The sequence below is a fragment of the Xiphophorus hellerii genome, chromosome 9, assembly GCF_003331165.1.
Source record: "Xiphophorus hellerii strain 12219 chromosome 9, Xiphophorus_hellerii-4.1, whole genome shotgun sequence".
Lineage (NCBI taxonomy): Eukaryota > Metazoa > Chordata > Actinopteri > Cyprinodontiformes > Poeciliidae > Xiphophorus > Xiphophorus hellerii.
This window is the reverse complement of record NC_045680.1, coordinates 11,430,811-11,452,105: the sequence shown is the minus strand read 5'-3', so window position 1 is coordinate 11,452,105 and position 21,295 is coordinate 11,430,811. Positions and strand designations below refer to the sequence as shown.

General features: G+C 40.1%; 1 protein-coding gene and 1 long non-coding RNA gene across 11 annotated transcripts in view; one reads left to right on the top strand and one right to left on the bottom strand.

Moving 5' to 3' along the window:
• LOC116726242 (uncharacterized protein C2orf72) overlaps positions 1–21,295 on the top strand; it is a 34,606-nt gene that overhangs the window by 10,441 nt on the left and 2,870 nt on the right. For 3 of the 10 annotated variants that reach the window (XR_004340564.1, XR_004340565.1, XR_004340563.1), the window contains 3 exons: positions 16,381–16,536; positions 17,377–17,453; positions 18,236–18,973. Coding sequence is in view for 2 of the 10 variants with exons in the window: in XM_032572872.1 (XP_032428763.1) it covers positions 19,801–20,524 (724 nt within the window). In the remaining 8 variants the exon portion in view is untranslated. Of the gene's footprint in view, positions 1–14,739; positions 16,085–16,380; positions 16,537–17,376; positions 17,454–18,235; positions 18,974–19,683; positions 20,525–21,295 lie in introns of those variants that run through there. The other 7 variants (XM_032572872.1, XM_032572871.1, XR_004340569.1 and 4 more) reach the window with 6 other exon arrangements.
• On the bottom strand, positions 11,410–19,734 carry LOC116726243 (uncharacterized). Its single transcript, XR_004340571.1, has 3 exons — positions 19,649–19,734; positions 16,391–16,511; positions 11,410–14,745 (listed from the first exon to the last, which is right to left on the bottom strand). It is a non-coding gene; the product is annotated as an uncharacterized LOC116726243 (long non-coding RNA).

Here is a 21,295-nt window from a genome sequence, read left to right as displayed (position 1 = left end):
AAGTCGAAACGTTTTCCCGAGGTTGACCTCTGATCGGTCTTTCCTGAGGATTGCGTTCTCTAAAGAAATTAAGCCAAATAACTATGCATCTGCAAACTATGTTCAGATTATTGTCTCTTTGTTTAACATGTAAAAGTGCAGTCTCAGTAGGGTCAAAGGTCATGGTCTTGCAGCCTGCTTGTGTGTCTGTGCATCTGATACTCTTGTCTGCCTCTTTGATCTTTAGTCTGTGCATGGACCTGTCCGGTGTTACAAATGAAGGTGGTGAGAGGGTCAGAATATCTGATGCACAGATCGACGGAGATACTCCCTGAGCGCTTCTGCGCCCCTGCAGCTGCTCCATTTTATCATCTCATCTTGAATGTGAACAAAACAAAGGAGAGGATTATAGATTTTAAGAGAAACAGGGTTAGATCGAACCCTATTTCCATCATGGGAGAGAAGAAGTGGAGCTGGTTGAGGAGCATAAATACCCAGGTGTTCATCTGTACAAAGATGAAGACCAAGGACCAGACTGGAGTCTGAAGAGTGAAGCCGTTTTCAGGAAAGGACAGAGGAAGATTCTTGAGGAAGCTTAGATCTGTTCTGTTGTGGAGAGTAAAATCTCAATTCAGTTGTTTCACTGTGATCTGTGTGGCAGTTCATATTATAATTTCAACATTGACTGCCTTCAGACTTCAGTGTGAACTGCTTGTGACCCCGAAGTGACCTGCATTTCCAGAATAAGACGTGATGTCACACATGGCATGCTGTATTTTTGGATGTAAAAATGGATGCCACATATGCTATGTATCAAATACTGAAACGTTATGCTGACAAAATCATATCTGACATCAGAGTTTTCCTCTTCCTTCGGCATGAAATGTGAAGCTGACATGTTTTAATTTTGTAAATGGAGGCTAAAATGCAGACTGAGATTGATCTTAAAAAAGAAAAAGATGTTTATCTGATTAAGGACCACATATGAAAGTAACCTGGTCTTATTTGAAAATTCAGTAAAGATTTGTGCCGGTCAGACTGTCATTAAAGTCAGATATGGGTCAATTATTGTACAAAATATATGGATTTGTGGCCGTTCAGTGGCCATTGTTTCCCAAAAATGTTGCAAAAATCTTCCTTCTTCATGTTTCCATGAACCCAGTATTGTGCTTCTTTTCGTTTCGTCTCATGAGCTTTACACCTCTGCAACAAAATAACAAAATGACATTTGGTTTGATATAATGTACAGCTAAATAAAAAGACACAGACAGGTTCTTTTTTTTCTCCTTCTTTAAAGTCAAAGTTAAATCCGACCAAACTTGTTTTAGGCCCGTCAGAATTATCAAAACTTTTTTTTTTTAAATGTCACAATAATTAGAAAAATAATATGTTAGCTTTATTTATTAATGTCTTTAAAATCAGAATTTTACATACAGAATCTTTACTTTCTAAGCAAACAATGAGGGAAAGCCCAGATGATGACCTCCTGGCTTTGGATGACAGCTAATCTGACACATTTGAGTTAATCAGAGGCACACGTGTGGATGTGTTTTAAGGCCATATCTTGAACACACTGTTCTGTTGTTTGACACAATAGGACAGACATTGAGGTGTAAAAGATGTGTGTGTGTGTGGGTGTGCTGGGGTGTGTGTGTTTCCAACAGCATGTGCTGCTTTCCTGAGGCCCATATATTTTCCTGCAGATGTAAATAAACCACAAGGTAACAAGTGGAAGAGTTCATACATAGCGTACTCTGCTGCCCGTCCTTTACTGCTGAGTTAAGTCTCTGTGATGTGTGTGAAAGATGATGGGTGACTGTTTTCTCTGCAGAGCACCAGGAGGGAAACTGAAATGACTCGGCGTTAATGAGCTGTTAACTCTGCAGCAGCCCAAAAGACTCCAAAGTAACCTCTGCTGTTTGGCTTCCAAGAAAACACAAATACTTGCGATCTCTCACTCTCAGAGGAATGCATGCATCTGCTGAGAGGCAAAACAGTCCAAGTGCACATGCAATTGTCACGTCATCAGCAGACTCCCTCTTACTCGTGTTCTCTGTCTCAGACGCACATGCGCTAAAGCACCCACGTCCTTTTTCTCAGCACATACTCACTCAATCAGCGTCTCACTCCTAAGCGTAACGGGCCCCCGGCTCGGAGGCTGTAAATCTTCCTGATGATGACACGCACTTGTGGATGGCGTACACCCAGCTGAGCTGCTGAGCAGATCCGAGTCAAATAACATTTGCAAATGCTTCTCGTTGTTTGTTTTTCTCCTAATGGAGAGCCAGGTGCGGGGGTTTACCACGTTTCAGTTGAGGTCAAGTGTCAGACAACAGAAGAAAAGTTTTTAGATCTCATTTTTGAAGTTTTTTTCAAAACAAAATACTTCCTAAGGTAACACTTTATTTGAAGGGGTGTGCATAAGACTGACATGACCTGTCATGAGCATGAATAAATCTTTACTACTGTTAACATTAAGTGTCATTTGGTAAATAATGGCACTTTTTAATGCAAAATTCCACTAAAAATGTCAACTTTGCATTATTTGGTAAATAGTGACTATTTTTAATGCAATGTTCTATTAAAACTTGTGTCAACTATACCTTTAAAGTGTCTTTATTTATCGAATGACACTTCAAGACAACAGTCATAAACATCTATGAGGACGTCTTCATGACATGCTATGTCATGTTTATGACTGTGTCATGTCAGTCTTATGTAAATAAAGCGTTACCCTCCCAAATTGTGAAGTGGCATAGTTTTAAAAATTTTTACTAAGAAAATTATGCTTTTGCGTTTAGACTCAGTAATTTTTCATGGCACTAACAGCCAATCTTTGCTGTTCCATTGAACGTTCTTTTTTTTTCAGCTCAGTCAGGTTGGATGGAGAATGTTTGAGAACATCGGATTTTAAGTCTTGCTACATATTCTGATCTGGGTTTAGGTCTGGATTTAGGCCTTTAACTTGGTCATTCTAATACACAAATATGCTCTAACCTCTAATCTAAACTATTCCATTGTAGGTTTTGCTACATGTTTATGATCATTGTCCTGCTGGAAAATGAGTGTTTCCGCGGTCTCTGGTATTTTGTAGTGGCTAACAGGTTTTCTTCCAGGATTGGAAAACGATCCATCCATCTACCATCTATCTTCCCATTGGTTCTGTCATTTCCCTTCTGAACAAACAGATCCAATGTAAAATTGCTCTGTCGCCACCATAGTTACTGCATAAACCTCTCCACAACTTTCTCCCTGACCTGTCTGCTGCGTTTCTCGGTCATCATGATGCCGTTTGTCCTCTCATGTTCTCTAACAAACCTCTGAGACTGTAACAGAACAGATGGATTCATACTGGGATTAAATTACAGACAAGTAGTCTCTACCTAGATTAATCCTATAGGCAATTAGTTCCACAGAGTTTTATTTAAATGTTTCAGATTAGAGGCAGTGCAAGAAACGAATGAGTTTTTTAGTGAACCATGTTTAAGACAGTGATTCTGGGCTGCCTTTCTGACAGCACATCTACAGCAGGATGTCGTCAGCTCTGAAAAGAGGACGACTAAAGCCTTTCCGTTCATTGTCTTTTCACACCTGTGCAAACACCGTCGAGGCTAATTCCTTAACATTATTCTGGGTAATGAGATAATTTTGTTTCTGGGAGCTGGTGGTTGTTGAGGCACGATCCCGCCCGCCCTTTTTTCCAGGAGCACAAAGGCGCTATCTCTGCACCCGCACGAGGCTGGCTGTGAACAAATCATCTCAGTGCTGATGCTGAGCCAGATAAGCCTGCTTCCTCACCCTGTCTCCAACACACACACATCTACGTACACACAGAGACAGAGAAGCGCCCGCTGCCTGCTTCTGCTGTGAGAGGCTATAAATGGAAAAAAAACTAAAAAAAAACTATGTGCTTTTGCAAAGTTGGACTCACCTGAAGGTGAGTGCGTGAGAGTATGTTGTTTTATATGACAGTGTGGGAGAATGCACATGTTTATGTTAAAATGTGAGCTCCCAATTTATGGAGGCCCATTAACGGAGGATGCTGTTAAGTGATTTTAGAGGCTTCGCTGGAGATTGAGAGGAAGGAAGAGCGATGGCTGCCCACGAGGTGCTTTAATAGTCCCTGACAGCGCCCCAGCTTTATAGGCAGCAGCTGGACCAGGTGTTAGCTCCTGCAAACACACATGTGCACACATACCTCAAGCCTCATTAAGGTTGGTCAGACCAGCTCTGTGGTTTTGAACTGCGGGTTGTATGAACAGGACAGGAGGCACTGATTTAGTTAGATGTCTTGTTCAGGCATTTAAATTGCCGTTTATTGTTGCATGTGTAAAAATGACTCTCCAGAAATAACTTCCTATGTTTATAGCTCGTCTTCCCAACGCTAAACTTGTTGCAGTCAAGTGTTTGGAGTAGTTGCAGGAAGCAATTTAGTGTTCCTCAGCGAGTGAGGTTTTACCGCTGCGCTGTTTTCTTAATTTCTTCCAAAACAGCATCCATTATGTTCTCAGGTGTGAGGAACATATTTCTAAAATGTGTTTCACAGTCATGTGTGAAATTTGTAGTGCCTAAAATTAATGGGAAAAGCATTCCCATTTATTCTACTGATTTTATTACAACCGTCACAATTTTAATTTTTGATTCTCAAAAATAGTACAAATAAAAATCTGAAGAGAAGACGTGGATTTGAAAGGCATGCATTGGTTTGGGGGAATGTCTCCACCAGCTTTGCATATGTAAAAACTAAATGTGTTTTCCATTTTGCTTTGTTAGATTGGACAGAGAGCATCTGTGCACATCAATGTTAATGTGCTTCTAACCTGGGTGGGACTTTTAATACCTTTCTTTTGACATTGTTTTGTTCTTGCCACTCTTCAAAAAACGGTCAGACTACTGAAGTGCACAACTAGTGGTTGTCTTGCCAACAGATTCTCCTACCTGAGCTGTGGATCTCTGCAGCTCCTCAAGAGTTACGTTTGAAGAGCCTCTTGATCTGATCAATGCTTTTCTTGTCCATCCTGCCTGTTTTGGTGGACGACCAGGTCTCGGTAAGTTCACCATTCAATATATCGTTGTAAAACTTAACCATGCTTCAAATTTCATAAAGTTATCCCTAACCTGTCCACTGGTTTCCATGGTTTTTATGATGTCTGTTTAACTATCTCTCCATCAAACCTCTGAGGCTTTCACAGAACGGCTGCATTCATAACAAGATTAAATCACTTACATGTAAATTTAGTTTACTAATTGGGTGACTTCTGAAGCAGACTGGTTGCCCTTGTGCTTCTTCATGGAATTAGAAATTTACAGCACACTTTTCAGGTTTTCATTTAAAAACATCAACATGTATCCCTTTCCTGTTATTTAACAATGGTGCACTACTTCGTGTTAGTCCGTCACATAAAGTCCCAATAGGATACATTGCGGTTGTGAAATCTATCGCCTTGAATTCTTGGATGATTAGAAGAGGAGGATGCTGCTCTGTCATGCTGCCTTGCTTTTTTCTTTTCTTTAAATAGTCTCTTAATTCTGTGAGCCACAGTGAGAAAAATCAACTGAGTCACATGAGTGAATCATAGTTAATGCAGACAATCAACAAACAACTGATTAGATGTGTGTATGAGGCAGAGTTTTTCCTACTGGATCTTGTGATGACGAGAACGTTGAGCTGGGGGGACCACCTTCACATGCAATAATTGTAATTTGGCCTTAAGTAGCTTAACCAGTAAGGAGATGGAAAGGGAGCGGCGTGCTGGAAATAAGGAGCAGCAAGGGGGAAGGAATACAAAAGATTATCAGTTTGGAGTGTGTTCCCTCTCCTTTTCTCGTCATCCTCTGCTTTGGCACTCTCTCGCCCCAAACCAAAGCCAACATTCGTCTCAGGTCATCCATATCTAATGCTACCGGACCCTGCCTGACACAGAGCTAGAACATAAAGGTGCACCTCCCCATTCATGCTGCCTGCACTCTAGGTGCGCTAATGAACATTACCGAGTGGTTCATTGAAAGGCTGAAGACACTAGCTGTTGGCATTCATCCTTCCCCGCCCCCTGCAGCTTCCCAGTGGGCTGAAAAACCTCATGGAAAGTGTTTTCTTTTACGGGCCTTTCACTTTTTAGGTATGTGCTTTTTTTTGCCAGAGGACAGGAAATAACTGTTCTTGATGTGTGTGTGTGTTCGGCAACTAGTGTATTTAATAAGGATTTTTATATGGCAAGCCAACTGTGAAGTAGAAGAAAATGAACATGTTTAGTTTCCAACATTGTTTACAAAGATAAATGTCTGAAAAATTTGGTTAACATGGATTCAGCCTCATTTACTCTGACACCCCTGAATAAAAATACAGTGCAACCAATTGCCTTCAGAACCTAATTTGGTCATGGAATACTGCTATGTTTAGTACATAGATATATCAGCTTTGTTAAAGAACATAAATTAACAGCCTCACAAACTCTGGAAGAGCTGCAGAGAACCATAATTCAGGAGTGAAAATCTGTTGACAGGACATGACAGCTACTAGACAGACAACAAATCTACCCAAAATTGCATGCAGAATGCTTCATGCTGCTTTACATCAGCATGCTGTGAGACATACTTTTTTTAATCAGCTAGAGCTTAGAAAGTGAGTTGGCAAGACTTAAAGCTCAGATCTTATAAAGTTTGATGTATTTTACAAAAAACAATGGGTAAAATGTAAGTTTTTTTACCCCAAAAGACTTCAGCTGTAATCACTGCAAAATGTGACTCGACAAAGCATTGACTCAAGGAGAATGAACGCAAATGCATACAGATATGAATACTGTTGTAAGGCATTGTATGATTTCTTTACTTTCAATTAGTTCTTTAAAATATTCTGATTAATAGTCCCAAATTTCTTAAGAATTTACACAAGTTTTCTTTGGACAGAAACAGTATTTTTAATTTCTATTCAGTTCAGAAAATACAGAAGACTATTGATCAACATCATAATAATGATGACATCAAAGTCTCTTCAGTAACAGATAAATAAATCAAGCACAAAGCAGCATGTCTGTTATTTGATTGTGTAGGAGCTTAAGCTGTGAAAAGTCTCCCCACCACCAAGATGCTGAACGTACAAGAAAATTCCTCCGACATTCATACAACTTGAGCTTTGATCTCTGCATGAATGTGTCTAGTTGTGTCACTTCTAAAACTTCCTGCAGGAAATCTAACCCGGGTTATACATTTGTTGCCGCCATGACTTTTCAGGATGTGGCTTTTCAAGGAGATTTGGATCTCAGATGAGACAGCTAGCCACAGCCTGTCTTTGTTCGTCATTAGGCCCGTTTTCTTTGATGGGTTTCAAACGCGGTGCCCTTTTCACGTTTCGATGTGAAACTGAATGCTTACCCCAGGAAAGTTAAAAGCATATATTGATATAATAATATTAGTAGACGTTGAGCAGAAGCACATGTGAGCGAAGCAGGAGACTGATGGATCCGCATGCAGAGGAAGTGTAAGTTACACACTCCAAAGATATTTCAGATAAAGTGCTACTGAATGTTTCGGCTTGACAACAGTCACCGCAGGCATGTCTCTATGCATCTGCATGTGTGGGCGTGTGTGTGTCTGGATGCTGAGTCTCCATGGGAAGCACAGTCTGACGAAGCCCCCCCATTGCCGGCATGCAGGAACATGACACACAGTTCCTGCAGCGTATCCTCACAAACCACAAAAGCGCAGCATTAATGATAAGCACCTGGATTCCCACAAGCTCCCAGTTAGCTCCAATTGGCAGTAACTGATAAATTGGGATGAGTGGGAATTAGACCGCGGGGCCTGAGTGAAAGAATCCTTTTCACTTCGGGATGGAAGAGAGAGGCTGCAAAGGGACATGAAGAGACTCTTTATCCTAGCTGTGTGTTCACATGAGAGCAGACTGCACATTTCAGAAGGAAGCAGATAGAGGAGCAGAGAGAGGGACAGTGTCTTTCCCAGACGGCACATGAGAATCCAATCCACTCCCACGCGTCTCTGCTGGTGTGTGGCCTCCACACACACATGCAAACACGCTACATGTGTCCGTGTTCTTCCCCTCCTCGTAACATCAACCCTTCACTTTCCCAATCCGGGCCACGCTCCCCGCCGACTTTGATGCATTTCATTGCTCAATGTGTTTGACAATAATCTTTTTCACCCCTCAGAAGGAGCGGGCCATGGGAAGAAAGGCCCTTGCTCTCCAGGCTTTTGCTTCATCTTCTGCCCCGGCTCTCCACCGAGACCAAATTGCTTCTCCGGCATCAACTCCAGCTGAAAGGAGACAGGGTACCAAATCCCTCTCATATGTGACAAAACAACACTGTAGCCTTTTCACTTTGACTGCCCACAAGGAAAGACCTTTTTCTTGGCTGTGGCGGACACAGAGTCCATCTATCCGTGGGCTTCCTCACAGATGTTGACACTGTTTGCTGCGGGTTAAGATGCCCCTCTAAAGGCCATTGTTTCCCTTGTGTCTTCTCCGTTATTGAGTTTTTTCCTCTCCTCATAGATGGCAGCCGGAGCTGGATCAGGGGGAAAGTGGTGAAAGACCTCCGGATAGCAGTCAGCGCTCCAGGGGGCCTTTCTGCCCAGTGAGACCCCAGCAAAGGACTTAATTGTGGGTAGCAGCAGGCAGCCACAGAAGGCTATATGCTGGAAGTATTGTGTGGCTGGATAGACCCAAGTTCCTCTCCCAAACAGGGTCAAAGGTTAGCCCCCCTGTGGTTGCTCCATACCTGCCCTGGCCAATCCCCCCCTTCCACTAAAGAGTCGGAGGCTCAAACAATGGAAACCAGTCATCATGCTACTGCGGAGACTCTTAGGGCTGAGAGGTAGCAGAGCGAAGAGACTAATTCAGTGCACTCCCCACTTGTCGATGAATAGTTAATTCGATTAATGAGCACATGAGAGAGAGAGTAACAAGCGAAGCAGGTCAGGGCGATTAGAGGCCCTCTTTGCACTTCACAGGGCCTCATCTCAGCACTCAAGTGTGATAGGAATCTTATCGTGCACTCAAAACAAAAACCCATCTGATTACATCTCCACTATCAGCATCGCGAATGCGGGTGAAGATCATAAAGGTGGTGTGCGGGTGGCTGTGTGTGTGCGGAGAGTCTGCTGAGCCAGGCTTCACCCCCATTGCTTTGTTTTAAAATCCTTGTGGATTCAGGGAATGTTCAGGCCTGTACGCTCCATCAGCACATAGATGTCCAGTTTTGCCAAATATCAACACTCCACATTTTATCAAGTTGCAGCAACAGACTTCTGCTTGTTTTATTGAGACTTTACCTGAACAGACCAACACATAACTGTGAAGTAAGTATAAAAGAATACCCTGTTGAGCCATCTACTGATGCACCTTATGATATATTCAGATGAAAAGTGACACTGCACACCCACGAGCCCACCAGTCCCGTTGTGAAACATTGTGGTGGCAACATCAGGCTATGGAAATCCTTTTCATTGACCAGGGTCAGAAAACTGAGATGATGGGAAGATGGATGAAAAAAAACCCAGTAAAAAGTGATCATGTTCCAACAGAACAATGATTTAAACATGCATTTCCATTTCAGCTCATTTCTTGATTATTTTTTAAAACTCACACGTCAACTCATCATGTAGTTCCAAACAACAAGTTCAGCATTTGTGTCTTATTCTTTTTTTGCCCTTTAAAAAAGATTAAAACACGGTGGTTGTGTGGCGTAGTGGTAGAGTGGTCGCTTTATATACAGAGGCCATCATCCTTGATGGAGTTGTCCAGGATCTTGATTCCTTGAGACCTTTTCAGAGATGTCATTAAACTTTAAGAGTCAATTGTTTTGGTCAAAGCATTTTAACATGTTAAAATAGTCCAGGCAAAGTCCAGAATTCAATACAAATTAGAGAATGTGAAGCAACACTGAAAAACTTGTCATTCAGTCTGACTTAGGTTGAACCATTTTGCCACCAACGATATATAGAAACCAGTATCTACATGTTCACAGATGATAGACGCATATCCCCAAAAAAAATAAATTGTCAGATTTGTAGTGAAAGGTGACTCTAAGACGCCTCGACTCAGTGGAAATGCATGGCAAACTTTTCAGATTTTTATTTGCCAGAATAAAACCGTTTCATGTCACAACTGTGTACTTCTTAGAGCTGCTTTATTGCATATAATCCTAATAAAATATAGTTTTTGATTGGGATGGGACAAAATGCAAAAAGAACAAAGTTCAAGGGGTGTGTGAATCTTGATGCACCATTTGTGGGAAACTTTAATGAATGTGGAATAAAATACAATTAATGATTCATATGAATAAAGGTGGTTTTATATTGCCTGAGATTTCATAAGCAGGCACCATTAAACACAAACCAAGTTAATCCAACCTCTTTATTTCACATGATGGTTTTCTGCTAAACTGTACACACATTCTCAACATAAACAGCAATTACTATTGTTGAAAATTAAACAAAATCCCCTCCTCTATGTCAGCGGGTAATTAAATTGAACTTTTATGACAAGTTAGATCCCTGCTGTAATTCCAAAATGAGACAAAAAAAATATACACAGATTGATGGAACCCCTCATCGGTTCTTAGATAGTTGCTACAACACCAGCCTGAGTCAGTGAGGGTGGAGATTTGCTCTCCCATGAACAGAGCAAATGCGGCGCTTTTCTGACAGTTCGGTGCTGTCAGTGAAGATGTATGAGAGCAGAGGGGCATCTCTGACCCCACGCCAACAGTAGATTAACCAACTCCCCAGGCAAGGCCAGACTGGCTCTTAAAATCTGACCCCTGTCCTCCGACACCACCACATGGGGCTTCTTTCACCTCTAAACTCTGCAACATGCCACAGTGCATCCACCCCCCACCTCTTCACTAAATTTTATGCGTTCTTCATCCACTTGTTCACTGAGTGTCCAGTTAGTGTCCCTCCGAGGGGCGTCCGATCTGGAGCTGCAGGTAGTTTTCACTGACGTCTCCTCCAGTGTCCCACTGCTAGAAATTTGTAGCCTCCCTCCGGGTGTCTCTTTGGGAGTGTCAACTGTGGGGCCCCTGGTGGGAGATTTGTTGATATGATAACTCGATTAGGCCTCGGGATGGATGACGTTTTGGCAGAAAGCCAGCCAGCCGCACCCAGGGAGCCACTGGCTCGTCTCTTTAACCTCTCCTCAGGAGGCAGCAATTAGAGGTAGTAATTGGTGAATTAGGCACATTGCTAGACGTTTTCCCTGCTTCCTCTCACTTTCTGTGGCTTGCGGGTGGAACCGAAGCCAAGACAATAAAGACCTGCATCTGAGTGTATTACTTTTGCTTTGTCGAAATCGTTGCGCCCGCTGTGAGAATACAAAGTTACTTCTTGCAGATGAGAAGGTTGGCAATGATTGGGGCCTTTTCTATGTCTTTCTGTTGCTTTCTTTTATGTGACTGCATGCCTGGAGTTCAGAGGATATAATTCAATTAATGTGGCCAAGGCCAGCAATTCAAAACCTGGCCTTTTCATCTACAAAATTTGCATTATAAAACGTCACCAGACAGCCGAAGGTCCTCCGATGTTTTAGACTTTTAAAAAATATTAGGACGGCAGCATTTTCAGACAAGGCCATTACCTCGACAACACGCCGTCGTCATTGTGTTCTCATGGAAATGGTTCATGACAGCTCAAAGTCAGCTCATCTGTCAGGATTTTTCACCTCTAAAACTTGGCCTCACAAATAGGAGCTTATAGAGTAAGTCTGATGTGAGGTTATTTGCTTATACGTTGAAAGTCATTTTGTATTAATTGTGAACTAAAGACTTTGTTACCCTTGTTTTGTTGTTTTCAGCTTGCCTAAAGCCCTACCAACATCAATTTTTCAGTTTTTAGGTCAGTAATGTCCCTGTGAATATCTGACTCCTGTTCATTATACATTTATTGAAAACACTACCAATGCGTATGATATGACAGCCTACATCCCCCTAGAAGCCAGAAATTGTGAGAATATTTTCAATCATGCTGAATAGTGGTTTCCAGTTTAAAAAATAGCATCTTATATAGAATTTTTTTTTTAAAAAGCACAGGTGGAGCACAAAAAGGAATGACCCCCAGAGAGTTAAATGTTCATTCTGCAAAATTCATTTTACGAGAATTGCTGATGATGATGACGATGCATTGCCTAGAACAATCAAAATTTTGAAAATAATGCATTGCAGCAGCCAACCAATCACTAACGATTTCTTATGTATCTTTAAAAAAAATGTCTGCCTATGGACAATCTGCAGTTTGTGGCTTTCAAGGATGTTTTTAATGACAATAAATTTGTAAGTTTGGAGGAAAAGCTGGTTGGTCAACATTTAGGTTTTTAGTCCTACAATATTAAAATACGTTGGTAATTCACGTGTTTTCATTCCATTAAGTTACTCATTGCTATCTGCAAACATTACATATTCTCCAGAGAAGCTTAGGTTAGTTTTTTTTCTGATATCTGGTTTTCTGTGAAGTATAAAAGAAAATATTGAGTTGCACTGATAGAGGCAGATACCTTTAACAGAATATGAAAAAAATTACAAGTTTATCCTCACAGAGCCATCAAAACATTTGTCTTTAACTCTTATTTGAATTTTATTAAACTCAAAAAGTGCATCACATCACAGTACATATTGAGGCAGTTATTTAGGTTAATTGTAGGAAATTGGACATTTTTAAGAGAAAACAAAACTGATTTTTGATATGTTACCGGTTCATGAATTAATTAATTAATGTATTTATTGTCACTAAGGTGATGTATTATATTTATACAGAGCTAATTAGAAGAACGTGGTAATTCTGCACTCTGACTAACTGACTGGTGCATCTCAAGCATTTTCTTCTCCTTAATGAACTCTTTACACTTTTTTCAAGTTTTAGTTGCTCTTTATTCCACAGAGATCTTTTTTGGCTACTCCAGTTTGCGCACTTTTCTCTGACGTTCTCACTGTCCCTGACCTTTTATTCTCGCATATTCAAGGTGTAATCATCTGTGCCTTCCTTCGTCCCCAACCCTCCAGCTCTCCGTGTCCGGGCCCACTGGGCTGGAAAAGTTGCTTCCAGTGGACTGTTTGTTGTGCTTTGTAAACGTCTAACCCCAGGAGGTTTGCTGGAAGAGAGGGACGCCTGGAGGACACTGGTTCTTTCTTTTCTGATGAACATTGCTCCAGTGAACTGCAGCTCTGTCCTCCTACAACTTTTAACACAATGACCTCTGAGGCTGGGTCCAAACAAAACAAGCTTTGTTTAAAGACTTTGTGCTGTGAAACTCGCAGGCACTTAAAGACATGCTTCTTTACTTTGACCATAGATATTCTTGTATTAAAACTGGAACATCAGTTGGGGAAGAAGCCTGTGTGTCTTTAATAGTTTATCAACTCTTTAGTTTACCAATATGATTAATTTAGGGAGGAAGACTTTTTGTATTTTATGGTTTATTATTTTGTGACAATTTTAATGAGGTTTTAATCAAATGCCAGAGAAATGATGGAGCAACCAGAGTTTTCTTTCTGTGCATTGCTCCTCAGCTGGCTGAAAGAAGGCGCCTGTTTTCAAAAATCTTACACTCTTCATTTAGGAGTCTGAGAGTAAAAGGAGGTTAAATGCGCATGTACACCACACTTCTCAGATTTTTATTTGTAAATTGTGCTTTTTAGCAACCATGCACTAAGTTGGTTTATCACTTAAAACTCTCAATGAAATACATTGAGACTTGTGATTGTAACTTGACCAAAATGTGGAAAAGTTCAAGATGCTGTAGCTTGAAGAATAAAAAAATATTTACAGGATGGTGGAAATGGAAAGAATATTATTAAAAGATATTGAGAAAAGGACAAGCGCTGGAGCTGGAGATGGCAGAGCTGAAGACCTAAAAGATTAATTCTATTTATTCACTATTATTTCCTTTCCAAACCACTTGATGGAGTTTTTGTATAGAAAAACTTAAACCTTTAATTTATGTGTACTTCATTTATAAAAAGTATATGAATAAACTTGACTCACTAAATTTAAATTATTACAGTAACACTAATTTAAAACTGTAGTTGACAATCTGCAAAAAGCAGGTCTGTTATGAAGCTGACAGCAAGCAAGACAAGCACTAAACCAGCTGGTAATACTATATAAATTGCAAATCCACAAAAATGATTAACACAATATGTTTCTGAAAGCTACTATTAAATTAATCTGGTGTTGACATTATATAACACACTGATCAATATCTTAAGTAGTTTTATTTAATTATTGCTTTGTAAATATGGTGAAACTGTGGGGGGTTAATCAAACTGTAAGCATATCATAGCAGTTCATGTTACTTTTTACTTCAGTGCAGCTTGAGGCGTCATGAACTGAAGTCCACATGCTCCTCCCATCAGCTCCGAATTGTCGATTCATTTCTTATTTCAGCTAAATCCTGTGTGTGCGTGCAGCATCAGTTCTCTCATCTGTTTAGCTACTGATGTGCAGCACAGCCCCAACACATACCTATGAGCACTTGTAAAAGATTTAAACCTCTCTGTATTTTCATCAGAGCGAGCCATGTGCACATGGGATGTTCCCTCTTTCAACCTGGAGACGAGTCGCCAACACTTGAGGTAGACCTTCAAACTGAGGAAGATTTCTTGAGGGGAATTCAGTGACGTCTGTGCGGTTTGAATTCCGTCTGGCGATCAGAGTACAAATCAACAGCTTGGCCAGCTAACGCATGTCCCAAAGCCTTCACAGATGGTGCTGTGGTGTCCTCACACTCAGGATGTTCTCTGACACTCATGACTCAGTCTGTAGTAATGACACCACACAAAAAAAGATGAGCTGGCTTGAAATACTCATTGGGAGTCTGTTTCACTCATATTCAATATTTCCTCTTCAAGACACGCCTGTTTTGTTTTAAAGGGTCAATAATTTGTTTGTTCCACTTTGTAGTTTACTGAGCACTACAGAAGGCTGAAGTGTTTGAGATTAATGCAATAATCTGTAGTAGATGTTTCTAATCTGTCAGGGACTTTGCCTGGCAGATCTAACATACTCTAAATAGAGAAATGGCTCCTTCTAGTGGTCGATCTGTGTTCAGTCGTCTGATGCTTAATAATCTTGATTGTGACTTTAATCCTGAGTTCTAGTACCGCTCCTGATTCCTGCAACGTTTGATTTTTTTAAGATAACAAGCATTTGGTTCAAACTTGTTCATTTCTTTGATATGCAGGGGAAAAAACATAACAAAACATTAAACATTACATTTATTTATAATTTTATTATAAATAAAATAACCTTGTAATCTTTAGTGTTTTACTAAACTTGTAAAATAATTACATTAACTGCTTAAAGGGATTTTTTTTTTGTTAGAAAAAATGCCTACCATGAAACATGAGTTGGGGTTAGCAGATCAGGCAGAGAACATAATTTACTATTAATAATTCAAAAGAATAGAAGAAGACATTTGTTTCCGTTCTTTCTGTTTTAATGACAGCTAAGCTGAAAGGAGTCCATGACTGTCTTGAGAAAATAAATATATCAGTTTTCCCCATTTTGTTAACACCTTTATTGGCTTTTATTGGAAAACACAAAATCCATCATAACTGAGAAGTGGGCTGATGCGTAATTCACTACAGTTGAAGCTCAGGCTGTTTGTTTAGATTTGCTATGCTTGCAGGAGGGCGAGTTTCTGTTTTAGCCTCTAATTGGTTGCCCCACCAACTCTGACCTGCTTCCTGTCCCTGCTGAAGCCTTGTTTACATGGTGTCTTAATGGTGATGTGCAGTGTGAGTTTTGTGCTGCACATCAATTTGCATGTAGGCAATTATTAGCACAGATTTTCCATTTATATAACACAAGGGAGGACAATATTTAAGAATTGAGAGACTTCTGAGAGAAACTGCTTGCACTTTTCAACCGTGTTTTGAATCAAACCAGAATTTTGAACCTTTTTCAAAAGAGTTAAAACCAGGTTGAAATGTTACACCCAGTATTGTCAGTGAGTGTTTTGTCTAAAAGTGGGGCACTAACACAGTGTTTCTTCCCGGAGTTGCATTAGCTTTCCTCACAATGACAAAGAGCACATTTTGCTTCAGGGATTTGAAATACTGGTTGTTTTTGCTGATTTTTGGAGCCATGTTTGTCAGTAAGTAATCCTCACTTTTAAATGAACTGAATATTGACAAAATCATAGGAAGTGATTCAGCCAAATTTGAGTTCAAACTGCCTGTATCAATTAAATCTGCAAAAGTCTCGGTTTCCAGACGACGTGAAAGTAAAAGCTATTGTTTGGTGATAAAGTTCGGAATAAGATTTTGTTTTCACAGTTTTATTAAACAAAAGTAACCCAAGCAAGTTCTGGTGAATTATATCACCCACTCACTACGATGTTTAACGTTAAACAAAAATAGATAACCTTCCTCTCTTTTATGTGCTTCACAGCAATGCTCACCCCACTTCAGGTTCCACAGAACAACAAAATGGAGAATAATGATCAGAGAACAAGAAGGTCTGCTGGTGCTGGAGACTCTGTGAGAACTCTGACAGCTTCTCATCTCTCTGCTCTCAGAGATCTATTATCAGACAGAAAAATCACAGGTGATTAAAAAAAATGTGTCCTAAATCAAGTTTAAATCTAGGTCCACCAACATTAATTAACAATCAACAAAAGAAGGGAAAATTAAATGCATATTTGAGTAATGTTACACACTATTTGACATTTGATAATCTGAATATTTCCCAATAAACTGAGAGTTCAGCTGGATAAACTGTGGATTCTTTCCTATCGGGTTGGTGTGAAAGTCTAACCACAAGAGGGCAGCAAAACACAACATTTCAGATTGCCCTTTAAGCCGACACAGATGGCGACTTCGGGGTTTTCCTCCAAACCTAGCGCTCTCCACTTATTCCAATGCATTTCATTTTGATCTCATCTGACCAGAGCACCTTTCCATACCCCTGTTTCATAAATGCAAAACTATTGGTTGTCTTGTTGGTTAGCATTGCCAAAATGAAACTTCTTATTTAAATTTATATTGGTTGGTCAAAGGGCTCTTTTTGATACTTTTCACTTTATGTGCTTTAATAAGAAATAAGACAGATATGAAGGGTAATTAGCATAGTTAATTTTCAAAAGAAATACATATGAGGTTTTGCCCAATTTCAAAAACCTCATATGTTTGCCAATTAAGTGACAACCCAATGGTCCCAAATAATAACAGGCTAAATGTTTGTTATTTGACAAAGTCCAGCAAATACAGAGGTCGACTCAGTAAGACCAATATTTAATCAGTCAAACAATATTGACTTTGACAGTCAAAAGATAACATTTAATTTCAACATTTGTTCTCTTTTTTTAACTATTGTGACTAAAATAACAGAGACATAGTGAAAGATAGTCATCTTCTCTGTTGAGTCATCAAATGTTCTTCTTTACAGTTCGCCTAAGCCTCCATGTTTCTTTAATTGGACAAAGTGAGATTCTGGACTCCCAGATGCTTCTTCTTCTCAAAGAGGTCAGTATGTCTAAAGGTTATTTCTAAGTTTCTGGAGATTTTTTTTAATGCTTGCAGCAAAAGGTTATCATAATAGCAATGTGAAAAGGTATCTGCCACATTCACATTTCTTCTGTTTATACTTTTCTTGTCACAATTATATAATTCAGATTGTCAAACAAATTCTGATGTCATCATGTCATCAGACATGATGTTGATAATGTGATCATCTGGGGCTGCTTTGCTGCTTCAAGACCAGAAAAATATGTTATAATTGATGGAACCATGAATCTTGCTCTAACAGTAAATAATGGAGAATATCGAATCATCAGATAAAAACTTTAAGCTCAGGCACTCTTTTGCTGTGCAGTAGAGCAGTAATCTGAAGTCCACCTACAAATGGCTCTAAACAACAACAGCATACAACATAATAACATACTGAAACATTTTAGTGTGACCAAAACGTAAAAACAGATGAAATATCTAAGGGAAAACACTTTTTTCACAGCACTGTTGTTGCTCTCTCCTATTCGGTGTAATAAAGTAAGCATGTTAAGATTTTGCAGAAAGAACTGTGAGACAACCCTTGCAGCACCCACCCAGTCAATGTTTGACAGGTCCAAAGGCCAAAGACCGGCTCCTTTGTATTAGTCAAAGTCAAACTATACAGTTTATCATTTGTTCATTTGTAAACAATTACGAAACAGACGCATGGGTGAAATCTGAAGCTTCACTAACTTAATCTGGTTTTCCACATGAAGAAATCAGCTGTATTTTAGAGTGACATGTCCATTTAATTACAGACCTGGCGTGAGTGGATTAAAGGATTAGAGTCAGGAAAACTCAGCAGGCTTTCAGGTCGAACAGCTTTTTGATCTTGCAGGAAAGTGAAACATTTCTGAGGATGCTTTAACAAAAGCAGGTTAAAGTCTACATTACGATGACTGTCATGTTTTGTGTGTCTCTTCTTTCCTTTGAGACCCCTGATATCTACAACATAGGACAGAAGTCGGGACTCTTCACCATGAGAGTTGTGAAATTAAAGAAAGTGAGCGGCAGGAGATTTCATCATCCACCAACAGCTGTCCCACAAGATTAAATAATTTCACAGAAATCCATGTAAACATAACTGGAATCTTTTCCGTTGATGTAGTGAGCCAGGAAGTGCTTATGGCTGCTTTTGTAATGTTTCATTTACCTTTGTAGTCCCAGATTAGATCTAGTAATAACATAGAGCATGTTTTAGTTCAAAGTTGAAAAACCAGTTGGATTTGCTGAGTGATTGAACTGCTTCCTATTAGCTATACTAGCTAATAAAGACATGGAGCCATGACATCTGTTCTTGTTGATCGTCTAGGAAAACCTAGAGCTCTTCATTCTTCACTCTGCTCATAAACCAACACTGCCAAAGTCACCAATACCTGGGGTTATAACCATATAATGACCACTATTCCTGCCTGGCTAGTAAACTGATTCATCACTGGAGTGTTGTAAAGAGGACAATGAGAAACCCCAGAACCAACAATACAGAAGAGCTGAAGGTCAGTAGTGGAGCAATATGGATTTCCTTTACATTACATCAGAGCAGCAAACTGACCATTTCAATGCAACTCTGCATTAACACAGGAACTTGTGTAAAACGAGCCCACACCAAAAGTATTTCCTATATAACACATGGAAAACCTTTTCATTAAAACCTTAAAAAAGTTTCAATAATTTGTTTTGCTTTTAATATTCAAATGTTCAGAGACTACCTTTGTAGTCCCAGACTAGATCTAGTAATGACATAGAGCATGTTTTAGTTCAAAGTTGAAAAACCAGTTGGATTTGCTGAGTGATTGAACTACTTCCTATTAGCTATACTAGCTAATAAAGACATGGAGCCATGAAACCCCTCATTTGAATTTGGGGTTTTCATAAGACAAAAATTTACAGAAATATGCGCTCAAAATATCTGTAATGATGTAAAATGTGTAATAGAGTTAAGGCGATAAAATACAAAAAAAACCTTTTCAATGATACTAAAAAACTTTTTAGATGCAGCATATACTTGTGATTAAAGCATGAGAATTACAGAGGAAGCATTAAACGCAAATGTAACTTAAGTAATTGCATTTGGCCGTTCATTAAAGATTAACCTAATCACCTTCAAACAAGCCCGTTTACTATTAGCCCCGCCCATCGATGATATTAGCCAATAGAAGCGTGCAGCGAACCTTCGCCCTATCCCTCCTCATTGGTGTTCGCTGTGGTCGTGGAGGAAGTTTCTGCTGACGGCCAGTGGAGCAGGTTTCCACGGATTCAATGCCTTATTTTAGTTCAAAATTATAATAAAAAGCAAATCCGCGCTGCCGTGATCGCGCGTAAAATGTCCGTTTTGGAGTCTCTGCCTGCGGAGGAGAGGGAGTTTCAGAAGGCTGTGGCTCAGATCGGAGGAAAGGAGAGGATTTATCTGGTCAGTGATGTCTGTGGAAGTAAGGAGGTGGACGGAGATGACGTCGGGATATTTCAGGAGTTCATACGTGACATGTTTCACAACAGCAGCCCTGACATCAGCGAAGGACAGCTCCCATGCTGTGCGCCAAGGGATCATCGGGGCGACACTGAAGGCAAGGCAGAGTCCGGAAAAAGCAACGACATACCTTTAACAGAGAAGCGCAAGGATTTGGAGGAGGGAGAGAAAGAGAAACGACCGAGGAGCAACCCTCAGAGAACCGCAACCAGGAGGTTTAATATTTACAGTTCCAAGCGGGCTATAGACTCCCCGGTCATCGTCTTCATCTTCAGACAGACCTTCATCAGCAGAACTTCAAACGAGCTGTGTCTGCTGGAGATCCTGAAGGACGTAAAGGCGCGCACGAAGCGTGGCCCGGTCACCCGGCCTGCTCTGATTGGATTAATACACACCACGCAGGAGAGCGCAGAGACGCAGCGCTGTGCGCAAGTCCTGGAGCTTTTGATGCGCTCCGTGTTCCGCAAACACTCACCAGACACGATTTGGGTCGGCTGTTTTATCCCGAAGACAGAAGACAGAATCCTGAGCGTCAAGAAAAACACGTGCAAAGCTGTTTACGCTGCATCCCAAACAGCAGGTGTAGACATCAATTAATTTAAGATTAAGTTAATTTATTACTCAATTTTCTTAATTTAATATGGGGAATACAGACGGGAGGTCTTGCCTAGGGCACAATTCATGCAAGAACAGCCTCTGAGTGCAGCATATAAAAGTGAAATATCTGGAATTAGCTTTACAAAGCCTTGAATCCAGTTTTAGCAGTAAGACCACCTCTCTTAATTTGCTGGCCCCAGGGCTGGACTTAGGAAATTGTGGACCCCCTGGGCAACAGCTTGTTTTTGATGGCTACACAGTTTTGTTGTTATTTAGATTTTCTTTGTATGGGATATGACTTTTAGGCCTTTCTCACAAAGCAGAGCTTGCTGAACAGTGAAAATACTTTTTTTTATGTTCAAATGCAGCTGAAATATGTTTGGAGCTGATCATACTGTATGAGCTAGGCAAGCCTGCCTCAAATATCTCTGTGTTGGCTAAATTTGGACAGGAGATTTGGGTAACAAAATCTAGTTTTTAACATATTTTTCTGGGCTAAATAATAACAAAGTCTGACCAAACTAACACGGGCATGAAAAAGACATCCTAAAGCATCTATTGCTTTTAGGGAAATTTAGTATTTGTTGTACAAAGTCCTCCTATAAAAGGCTTAATTAGAAGGACATTATTGTTTTTAAATAGTTGCATGTTGCTTTTATATGTCAAAATCCAATTAATTAAACACCTCACAGCCAGGTGGGTCTAAATGTTGACAAACTGTAAAATACTGTGCTTGGAAAGCATTTATTTACAG